Source organism: Bombus pyrosoma, linkage group LG6 (assembly GCF_014825855.1).
Source record: "Bombus pyrosoma isolate SC7728 linkage group LG6, ASM1482585v1, whole genome shotgun sequence".
Classification (NCBI taxonomy): domain Eukaryota; kingdom Metazoa; phylum Arthropoda; class Insecta; order Hymenoptera; family Apidae; genus Bombus; species Bombus pyrosoma.
The window spans coordinates 9,363,540-9,375,912 of record NC_057775.1 but is presented as its reverse complement, the minus strand read 5'-3'; the positions used below and the strand labels follow the sequence as shown (position 1 = coordinate 9,375,912).

The following is a 12,373-nucleotide window of genomic DNA, read 5'->3' as shown; positions in this document are numbered from 1 at the left end:
CAATTCGCTTCAACGAGTTTCCAATTTAATTTGAAAACTTTATAACCCCGTGAAATGTCAATCGTTTGAACTTTTTACAAATAAATCAGCGATTCTTCGCCATCTAAAAATGTTTCACAATTTTCATATGCAAATTCTCCTACAACATCGTCCAGACTGAGTCATCCACTTCTCACCATCTTTCCGCCAAACAGTTAACGAAACTGCAACCCGCGAACAGTGTAACTCGCTTACAAAACACACGCAACTCAACGCTATTCAATGTTACCCGGGTCTTCGCAACCGAAACAACAATCCTCGTGAAGCGAGCATCGTGCAAATTACCATCCTAACGTAGTTATCATGAAACTCGATCATGACATTTTTCAATACTCTTTTCTCGTAACCACATTATCGTGCTTCGATAAGACTGTTAATTCCTTCGCCGATTATTTGCACATTGTCTCAGCCCCGGCTGACGTGTCAAAAGCGATCTCTCGCTCGCTTACTCGTTATTACGCCGTTCAAACAATCCTCGAGACGCCAGCGAACGCCAACGGATCTCCAACAACCAAGAATTTTTACCTCCTCTACAGTGGCTGTGCTCGCTATTTTCGCATCATAGAAATCTGTTAATCGAGGATGTTCGAGTGAACTTCCACAAAAAAGTTGCAAATTACGACTAAATTCTAACAAACTGTACAATTCTAGCAAACGGTAGACTCTTTGGGTTTACGTGATGAAAACTGCACTAATCGCGATGCTATTTACATTAGAAGTGTTGCAATGCGTCTTACTAGCTGCAAGCACGCCATACGTGATTCGTGAAGCGTTCGTGATTTCTATTCATAACGCAGTATCATACGAATTTAATAAAATATTTTATGACATATTTTATGACAAGAAATCGATACAAATCTTCTGCAATTTTATTGCATATCTGACACCTATATAATATTACCTTGTCTGGCCGATTACATTTATCTCGAGTTTGGAAGTTAAACGAACGAATGTGAATGATACGTGATATTTGGTGATTAAACGTAGAGGCATCTAAACGCAAATGCTTGATAAATGGACGATTTTTATTTGTTCATTATCATCTGGATCCCGTATGCATACAATTTAAACCTTCGTTTATCGCTATCTGTTTAATCTTTGCTAATAAACGTATTTCTGAACTACAGCAGTAATCGTGAAGATTTGCTTTTTATTACTTCTTACTTTCATTAAGAAGGTCATACAGGAAGCAAGAATAATTTTTCCGATGGTGATACTCTATCTTAATCTCTGATTTTCTGACGACGCGTTTTATATTCTTCAATCAATGCGTTTGCAAAATAACTAAGAGGAAGCTAAGAAAACATCTGTATATTATTTACACTTATAACATTAAATATTCAGAATTATGAGATTGCAAAATTTCCCTATATCCTTAGTTAAAGAATTATAGGATACCTATACAAAGGATACAAAGAACGTTTCCTGGTACTCGTTAACATTCGTTAACATTATTTAACGTCCATTTAAATGTCAACCTTCTCTTAGAATAAAAGAGAATTTCAGGATTATATTATCGGGACTTTTGTTATTTAAATAAGAGACAATTTGCCGTATTTGTCCCGAAGGAAAAAGATAAGAAGGAAGAAAAATGGCAAGTCATAATATTTTTTCTGGCATTGATAGCAACATCTTCTCGAACAATCTTTTCCTCTACGTTTAATTAATAAACAAATTATTTACGCTCTCAGATACTCTGTTAATTTAAAGTTTACGATTGCCCGTGTTGCATGATAAAAAAGAAGCTTCTCGAGGAACTAGAATAACCTTTTTATGCTTTATCGAAGTTTTATCGATCGATCGACCGAAAATATCATCTTGCTCTAAATTCCTAGAAACGTAGAAATAGCAGAATCCCGATAAAAAAAAATACCATCAAATTCGTAAATAACGAGGTTCCTCTCATTCTTATCAAACGAAGGTCGCTCTGAAAATATTTACAAATCACCGTGCAACCTGTGCTAAATTGAACTTCGTTCTTCACAAAATTTTCTTAACTGTTTGCATTTTGCGTTTAACTAGACCGATACTCAAGGTAAAACACGCAACTGTAATTGTTTGAGTAACTCAACAAACATTGATTTTAGCAGAAACGTTCTATGCGCGCAGATGCGTAAGACATATCTTAAAACGAATAAAACAATCATTCTTTATATCAAAGACTAACTGGGTTGTAATTTTGAAAATATTATCTTTTAACTAACTAGAGATTTATTGCTTAGTACGGAGATGTCTATACATAAGACATCTTCTAACGCAAGTGTTACATAGCTAATAAAACTATATATACATAAAGTATTATTCACAAATTTATATTTACTAATTCCTTTTATAAATGAAGCTGAATAGCCTGATCTTTAAAAAAGAAAAAAAAAAAAAACGCCTAAAGACTGCCAACCAACGAAACATATTAAAACTTATCTGCTTCTTCCAATATCTCACTGTTTAAACATCTTACACGGTAACAATAAGCACACGGTGAGTACGTGGCAATAGGAAAATACTACAAAATTCGCGAACACTTGGTCGTACCTATTGAATCTCCAACTGCTCCTTTCAATTCGAATAATTGCTCTCCATTACGCTCGATCTGCGACTCCAAAGCAACATATATCACATGTATTCTCATGAATTCGCCACAGAACGATTCTGACCCCTCAAACACACAACTCTCCAAAAACTTCGACAAAAGAGCTCTCCAATTCCCCCCACTTAACCCCGAGTCACACTTACATTCCGCAAGCTATCCCAAAAGCGTCTGACTATAATGCTGCCAGCCCACCCAAATCGCACAACAATAGAATCTTCCAGTTCTGCATCCTGTTCGACTCGATTCAACGAATTCGACTGCTCTCCAAACGACATCTTCAGCCACGATCGGCGTCAGAGAAAGTTAGTTCGCGCAGAATACAGTATTGCCGTGTTAACTGGCCATCGCTGTATCATCAATTCGTGTCTCGCTCGTACTCGCACGAGAAAACAAACGCTTGAAACATTCATAGCTCTCTCGGCGGAGCCAGATGGAATCCCAGTTCGCGGTTAGGTGAAGGATCGCTGTGTTCGGAGGGATCTTGTAGATCCTAGCCGGTCGAGAGGAACGCATGCGCGCAAAGGAAAGACTAACCTGCAGAAGCACGTGACGGTGTCCTCAACGTCCATGGACAAGGACGTGTCGATGGCAGAGTATTTGAGCACCTTCCTGTTTCCCAAGCCAAACATTGAACCAATTACACTGAACGCTTGACGAACAAGGCACGACACAACAGCTGTACTCTCACCAGCAGCGAGGTACAAAAACTGAAACGCCGATACGGTTTGAACGAGCGAGATCAACGAAAGGTAACGGGCAAAATCAAGACCAAAATAAACTAATTGGGCCAGGAGGGAAACGGAACGTGGAAGGTAAGGTGGATGAAGTGCGAGGAGAAAGGAAGAGGGGAGAAATGTAAACAGGAGACGCGACGACCGATACGGTGATCGAGACGCGTACGGATTCAACGAGCAACGAAGCACAGACTGACGTCGCCGTTCTCCAGGCGTTCACCAGGTACCAGCTACCGCTATCGGCTATCGGCCGCCACGCTACGATAAACGGAGAAAGCGACTCACGGTCGACTTGGCAGTGGGAGAAGACAAGTCCCGGAGAGGGGGTAAGACTATAAAGTGGTGGGGCATGCGAAAAAAGCAGCGAATAAAGGGAAAAAATGAAGAAGTATAAAGGTCTACACACACTGTTCCAACGTTTGGCAAATCGATCAGGTTATCGACACCTCCATATCGCGCATACTTTCCACCCATCGTACCTCTATGTAATTCTGTAATACAATAGCAACGTAACATGTACAATACGTTCATAAATATTAATTAGCTCCGTTTTGTTATTCTTTATAACGAACAATTATCTGCGTTCCATATTTCCGTGGCCTATTAGATCGCGGATTCATCCTTTGTTGTTTCATTCACAAACTTCAATCAATGAAGACTATTTTTACGCTCATATGAAATTTATTTGATCATCGTACCATGTGCAGAACCCTTAAAGCTCTCATCCGCGAGTGACTGCGGAATTTTGTTTACTGGCGCAACCGCGAGCGATTGTATGCACAAATAGTCCTTGATCGATGCTTTAGAACAAAGCGGACAAGTTATATTAGGGTATTTAACCTGAATCTTTGGCGCTTCGATTATTATTCCAGTCTACGTAGCCAACGAACTGAGAAAACACCATGGCCTGTTTAATCTGGTATTCGTCTTACGCCACCGATGACGCATACAATACGTGAACAAACAACTTGATGCGTGCGTCGCCGAAACGTATCAAGATCGAAACTAAAGAGTATTGCATGTTAGATCTACGTACAACATATAACACTTTGGAAAGACTGACGGAAAGAAGACAGCGCATGGGCGTGCATTACCGATGAAACAGAAAGAAGATGCAGGAATATATAGATGTGAAATATCTTTGTGTAAGAATGTTTTAGAGAGGAGTGGGGTGGGGAAAAGCTTGGCACAAAGGGGCTTCCCCCCTGTTCGTACACTATATATATTCGTCTTTGTCGCACTTTTCAACTTTTTTATCATTATTTCGCATAGATGTATTATATACACGCGTAGACGTTTGGCTGTTTCCGCCTTTCGTTGTAATGTAATTACGGGAGAAGCTAGCAGTCGACGAAACCGGACAAGTTCTTTCTCCTCAACATCCGTACGGCGCGGCACGGGAGCGTGCGTACCTGTTCTTCAGGGTCGCGAGTGATGCAGCGAACGGACGATGATGGCGGAACGAACGGGCCGATTCCACGAAGATGAGGTCGAGGAACGGAGGAAGGTGATGGTGAGAGGGATACATGTCTACGGATACTCGGGACACGGCCAACTCCAAGGGATTTTGCTTTGTGATAAATGACGCAGACTGTATTTTCGATCTCTTGTCGTTCTCTTGTTGTACGTCGTATCCATTTTTTCAGACAAATAAAATTTGAATAAGAAGAATGCTTTCTTGAGAAAACAGGTTTTAGGCCTTCTTAAAACTAAATTTTAATCTTCGGTACAATGAAACGTGAAAATAAAATATTTAGAACATATAGAGAGTTAAAAATTATATGTTAAGAACAAAAGTATTATTTCTTACGATCTAAGGTTTCAAATAAAATAAGTATCCTTTCAGTAATTTCCTAATAAACTAACGTGTCCTTGCGCTTACGAAAAAGGGATGTTTGTGCATTGTCAATAGTCGATGCACCTTTAGCGGGAAGAAGTGGGCGCAACTGGTTCACGTGTCTTCTTACTGGTTCATATGTCTTGCAAAATACGAAAGGTTAAGGCCAGTCGATGCGTGATATTACGTTTCGTAACACCCTGCCACGATATGAATATAAATTAAGATAGTTTTGTGAGAAGAAAAACTATTCGGAAAAGATGCAAAAGACTGTTTTCGAGAAAGAAATATTGGTTTTAAAATTTAGCCGTGTAGCAAACATATTCATGAAATATATTTTAATTACCGTATAAGTCAAATTATATTTTAATAAATATAAATATTTATTAGCTTCAAAACTAGAATACATAGACTACAAAAAATATCTTTTCGTCTCTAGTTTCACGGCATCAATGCTTCATTGAGCAGCAGCTAGTATATTTCTCAGATTTACGCGTTTTCAAGCTCGTAATTTGTGGGTATTCAGCCAGAGGATAGGTGAAATTTTTGTTACACGTTATTTGAAAGACCACTTCCATACTGGTTATGTAGCATTTGCATACATACGTATACGATGATATATACCACGCAAGTATCTTTAATTTCATCGTGAATTGAATCTACGATGCATGTCAAAAATATTCAGTTGGCGTAATAAACAAAGGATATATCTTATATTTTAGTAGAACGAGCAAAGATAATTTTCATTTTTTCTCTTTTGTTTTTTGCTTTTACTATGATACTAATCATAAAGGAAAGGTAACTTCGAGTGAAGCATCGTTGACGAAAGTGTCCGTTGAAAAATCGTCGAGAACACCGTATAAAGTATCTACCCTGTAAGTGTAGCACGCTTAGTAACGCGATTTTGGCGTAGACGATGCGCGCATCCTCTTCAAGCATTCCATGCGTTGTCCATGTAGAAGCACGATTTTTGCCCAGAACAAGCCACTTTTCTCTAAGTGTTTTATGCTCGTCTGCCACTTATGCGAAAAAGCAACTCCGACACGGCGCTAGTTTACGTTTACATCGAACATTTGTTGCGTTCCTCGTATATACACATTATTATTCTGTACAATATCCGGATCACAAGATATTATTTCATTTTTTAGTGCTGTTATTTACGCGGATGTTGTTTGTGCAGATTTAACAGCGATACGTGAAAAGTGAGCAAGGACAGAAATTTTAAAGATCCTTGAAAAATATAATTTCGGCGCGCGATAGGTTAAATACAAAAGATCGTTACAAAAAAGAATTTCCGGAAAGGACGTAAAAGGATTCAACGAAAAGAAAGATTAAGGTTGCAATTTAACCGAAATCCGTACAAAATCCGTGCCGAAAAAATGCACTGAAAAATGCACTAAAAAATGCACTGAAAAGTGGTCAAGCGAAAAGAACTCGTAAAAAGTGGCTCGAATGACGGAAGAAAAAAAGATAGAAAGATAGGAAAAATAGGAAAGAGTAGATATAGTTCACGGTACATATCGGTTATCGATGAAAATTTCAGCAAATGAATTACGTGAAACCGTTGCGGCGCCGCGGCGGCATCGATGAACATGCTGGCAGAGAGTGAAAGGTGAAAGAGAGGCGTATCGATAGGACGAAACCGGCAAAACGCACCGTCCGGGGCCAATTCGGTTATCTCGTTCCCAGCAACGCTATAAATATCGATATATCGATGATAAAGTCATGCTCGCGTATTGACGTGTATTCGTGACAATTTCTTTCGCGACTTGAAAGACGAGGAAGAAATAGTTCTACTACGGTTGAATATGTGAAATGGATATTTTTGGATGTTGCTGTTTGAAAAATTATAATTAACTTTGTATTAACCGTAGAATACAAATGATTGATATTTTGTTAAATTTTTACCCGATGCTAATAAGAAATCTTTCACCTCGAAATCATATCCCGTATCAATTGTTAGGTTTCCCCTGACTTGCAAGCTCGACGTTCTCTCTCCCTTTACACGTATCAGTGCGCTTGTATCTAAAATATGTATCCAATCTGCTAAATTTACAAAATCAAAAGAAAAGTAAGATATAGCGGACGGTTAATATCGATTTCGAGAATTATGTAATCCGTCTGCTGCGGGCAGCTTAAATCGAATCTTTTTATTTCGATTCCGTATAAAGGCAAGAATCTAATTGAGTTTGCGGCAAACATTACGCAACATCATTGTCAGATATTTACTCGTTTTCACTAGACAGCGGAAGCGATAGAATTTTTGTTGACTGAGCCAAGTTGATGTTTGAACCAGACCGAGAGAACAGAATGAGAATTTCTGACAATTAATCTATCAGAATTTAGAGCGTCAGAGACGCGAAGCAAGAGTTTAGTCTAACGAATCATGTTCTTCTAATTATGATATTACAAAGATTTTATGTGCATATTTCCTAAGAATATCTGCAACGAGTGAAAGAAATAAAGAACGCCAATAAATTTACAAAATAGTATATCAACGGAATATTGTTGTTTCGTATCGTTTTCGAAGCAAAGATGCGATACGTGCCAGGATGCCTCGAAAGATTAAAGACCGGTGAAAACTGTGAGAAAATTTAATTACACACGTCGAAACATGGAAACACATAGCTAGGGCTATAAAGGAGCAGATCCCGGACTTTCAGCAGTGTCAATTACTTGAGCTCGTGTCTGGCCGTGAATCACACGACATTTATCCATTCACAAGTGTCGCTGCCAACAAACAAACGTCCGACGACATTACCGTGAAAAATGAACGGCAGGATAACGAGAGCAACGATGAATGTCACGTAAATGTGACAGGCACTCGGTCCCCGGTTACGTGCTCTCAATTCGTCCTAGGGGAGCGCTGTCTGTTGCAGGATTAAGATGAACCGACGATACCCGCCGCTTTCTGTTTCTTCCTCTTTGTGCATTAACGCTTTAATACATTTCGCGAAATACGCTCCACTCAAACGTTTTACGTACAATTCCTTTTGTAAGAACTAAGACACTTGCTGCTATGAATTGTCACAGCTGATCTAAATTATCAAAGAAAACGTTCAAATTCGTGTACACGATAGTGTAATATGTACAAAAGTTTAATTGCGTATCTGAAAACGATACATAATTCTATATGGCAGCTTTTTACGATACGATTCTTTTAATTCTTTTATCATCTTTATTTCCTATCTTTCGTGGAACCTTGGCCAATATATTGGCAATTATGAAATTCTTCCGCCTTTTTATTTCAGTAAATTCTTCATGAAATATCTTTTCGTTTAAGAAAACATATCTTTGCGCGTGTATACGCCAGTTGAAATTGGGGCCCGTAGCAGCATATTGAAAAATATTGAAATTGCAGTCACGACATGAGCTGTTCGTGTAAGGAGTTAATATCCTTTGGAAGGAGTGATAAAAAATGAGGAATGCTAATATCACTTTCACCAATAAACGTACTGAAACTAACGGTTCTCGTGTTTTTATAGCTACTCGTATCCTATCCTTATACTTTTATAATAATGTCTGAATATAGTAGCGTAATTAGCGATCATTGCAGCAATTATCGACTAATCTACATATTTACATCTAAAAACAAGCGATCGGCAATATGATAGTAATAGTCGACGAGAATATATCAGTTTATTTTGTTTACCTAGTAGAAACTTTCTCCGGCGTTCTGCGTCTGTAGCTTAATATCAAGAACGATGCTCGAAGAAGAAAATTATTAGCACTTTCCATTTGCGAGCATCGAAAGAAAGGTATTGATCAGTCTGCAGAAACACGAAGCGGTTAGCTATTGATATAATTAACGAGGCTCTTCCATCATTCAATATGAATTTAAAGAATATTTTATAACGAAGATATGCAGAATGCGACCTTTCGTTTGCTCTTTCTTAAATCGAGAATTGATATCGATCGGAAGCGACTTTCCAATGTTAAATAGCCACGGATAAAACGAGATATTGACAGCAAATGAGATCAGCAACTTTTACAACGACGATAGTAGTCGAGACTCTATTTCTTATTCGATGAAAGCGTTGATTTGTGGCAGCCTTGGGAAAATCAACATAACATCGGAACTATTTGATGACTCTTCGAGACTACGAAAGAGATAAATCGTACAGAAAATGTATCTAGCGGTTCAGCAAGTACTAATTAGCAAATCCTAACATAGCTGCCATAATGTGCAGAAAACGGCACAAGGTATAAAATGGCGACCTTGATCAACCAAGATGCATAACTTCCGTTTCTAACATCTCTACCATGTGCTCCAATTTTCACCATTTACCACGGTAAAATATTGCAACGTTAAAGATGATGAATTCTAACGTTCGTTTAGCTTGCTCCACGTTGAACGTGGAACACGAAGCTGAATATATGTAGCGCGAAGGTAGAAAGGATCTCTTTGTCAGAGGCACGTCGCATAAGACGATATCACGCGATAAGTTTGTTTACGGATCCGTCAACAACGCGTACGCGTTCGCCAAAGCTGTGTTATCGTCGAAGTGGTTGATAAAACCGTTTTATCTGCGCGGTCTATACACACACGTTCCGGCACGGATTTATTTAAAGAATACAATATACATTGCGGTACTTTACGTTCCGAGCACGTCCGCGAACCGTTCAACAACCCGAGCCTAATTTGTTCGCCGCCCATTTATAAATAGAATTGTTAATTCTGAATGATCTAACTTTTATGAAATATGTAAAAGATATTATACTGTGTAGAACGATTTGCGAAGAAACAAGTCGAATATTTAAAGCGATATTTTTATAACCCTTACTAGGGATGATGTTAAAAATAAAGGCTGGATAACGTGAAATCGATGTTAAAAGTGAAGAAAGAGTAACTTATACCTATAGATGACTTGCTGTTATTATTTTCTTCGGAAGAAAATGTTGCTCAAGAGGAATAGTCTTTGTAAAAGAAACGCATAGATTTTTCTAACTCTCTAATTGCATATTTCCAACAACGTTCAAATTTTCTCTTCGATATCAAAACGTATTTTCAAATAATAAAAGTCGTGTTCAAATAAAATCGTATTCCGCGTGTAATTCTAACGAAAGTATGGAATAATATACCAGTTAACTTCTATTTTATCTTTTATGGAATAATAAGACGATTTTAAAGTTGATGAGATTATTGGATGCGAATAGTGCGTGCTAAAATTTGTTAAAAGTTTCATCATATGTAAGAGACGACGATCCGTGTGGCAACGAATTCATGGAATTTTAAACAGAAATCTAAAATTGCCATGGTATTTAAAAATTGTTGCACGTTACGACGTCTCGAGGAAGCACTACGCTACGGTGTCTCCGTTTTGGCGAGCAAACTCGCCGCGTGATTCACCGAGGAAGCTGATCGCGGCGCGAAACAACGGCGTGACTCATCGGTCCGCTCGGTTTCAAGCCAGCAACCACACTACGCTCTACGGTGTTCTCGCTCACTTTCCGTGATGCTCGTCGCGCGCAGCACACACTCTGTCCTATCCAAATGCTTTGAGGGTATGGCAAACACGTACAGTTGGTGCTAGAGATATAGCGAAGTCGTATAATAATAACGAACCGGACAGAAATTGAAATTGATATTTTTCGTGCTTTGAAACTAATAATACAATCGTTTGTTTACGTAATAACAGGACGTTTCAAAAGATGCAAGATCGTAGAAGCTCCAAAAAAGAAAAAAAGAAAGGAAAAAGAAGATTAATAATCAGGTTTTGAAAAATTTGTTACTTATCGTGGAAATTGCTTATTTATTCGACAGATAGAATATCGAATTAAAATTGGTCTGGTAGTTTTGGGAAATGTAGATCACGAAATTCGGTGCATTTCCATAAAGATAAAATTAAATTGTGCCTCCCTTCAACAATAATAATTATTCGTATGATATATTTGAAATTAAAAAGAAAAATATCACGTAAAACTGATATTCGAATGCTTACATTCTGCGATCTATCTTCTCTACGAAACTGACCCGCTGTTCGTATTCGTTATGAATATGATCTGCTGCAGTATAATTCTAGGTCAGTATAAAGGTATACTTTGAAGCATTAATAACGCAAGTTTAACGTGTTACGAATAGAAAAGAGTCTCAGTTTTGATAAAAAGTAGTTTGTAATTTATTATAAAGGAAAGGGTAAAAGTTATTGTAAAACTGGAAGAATGTTAAAGGACGAGGGAAGGTATAAACAAGTAGTAGATGTTGTCGAAAGATATAAGAAATATACGTCGAATAAACGGAACAAATAGAACGTTTATAGATATGAAATTGAAGATGAAATGGTAAAATTGATAAACAGAAAACTATTGAAAAAAAAATTTGCTTTCCAATATTCCATAGCTCTTGCTTCGAAGATCTATCATGAAATAATACTTGGAGTACTTGGAAAACAAACGGATATTATGTTAGCGTATTTCGAATAATGCTGTACATAAACAAAGTAGATAAGAAATAAAAAGAGTGACATATTCTAAAAGGTTTATCGCAAAGGAAGGATATTGTTTTTGCGGATGAAAGCAAACATGGCATTTTTGGTCCGGACAGAAAAAGCATAGTGCAATGAAGAGCAAACGAAGCACCACGAGAACTAAAAGTTTAATAAAACTAAACTTTGAAACAAGGAGCAGGTTCTGTAACGGTATGGGGATATGTCTCGAGCGTTGGTGTTGGTGAACTGGTATTCACCGATGGATATCTCAGATAAGAAGTAATTTTTGAACCTTTTAAAAGAAAATCTGTTCAAAAGTAGACATAAAGTAGAAACGTAAAACACAACTAAGTTCAATCGAGATAATGAGCTTAATGGAAAAACTTAAATAACGAAAGAATATTTATTATGCGATTGTCCTAAAGTTTAACGCTCACCTGTTCAATCAACCAAGCTAAACCCCCTATAGAACTTAAGGGATCAATTAAACTAAAGTATTGAAAAAATGCCAAGTAGCTAAAAGTCAGGATTGAAATTGAGATCAAGATAAGAATGGAATTCTATTAGGCATCAGAATATTTGATATTTAAAAGATACTATATCGTGCGTAGATTTTACTCATGTTTCCTCGCTACATGTTTCTTTAAAACAGCGATGAAATTTATTTTGGCCACTTTATAAGTTTATAAATTCAGCCATCTTTAACGTTACACGTTCGAACTGGTTTCTAATAAATAAATGGCTA

General features: G+C 37.7%; 1 protein-coding gene across 2 annotated transcripts in view; it reads right to left on the bottom strand.

The window, feature by feature from the left end:
* Positions 1-12,373, bottom strand: part of LOC122568490 (MOB kinase activator-like 2) — a 64,109-nt gene that overhangs the window by 48,447 nt on the left and 3,289 nt on the right. The window contains exon 1 of one of the 2 annotated variants that reach the window (XM_043728267.1): positions 3,164-3,514. The exons of the other annotated variant lie outside the window; for it this stretch is intronic. Coding sequence (XP_043584202.1) covers positions 3,164-3,258 — 95 coding nt within the window. The 5' untranslated portion in view covers positions 3,259-3,514. Of the gene's footprint in view, positions 1-3,163; positions 3,515-12,373 lie in introns of those variants that run through there. 2 annotated transcript variants of the gene reach the window in all.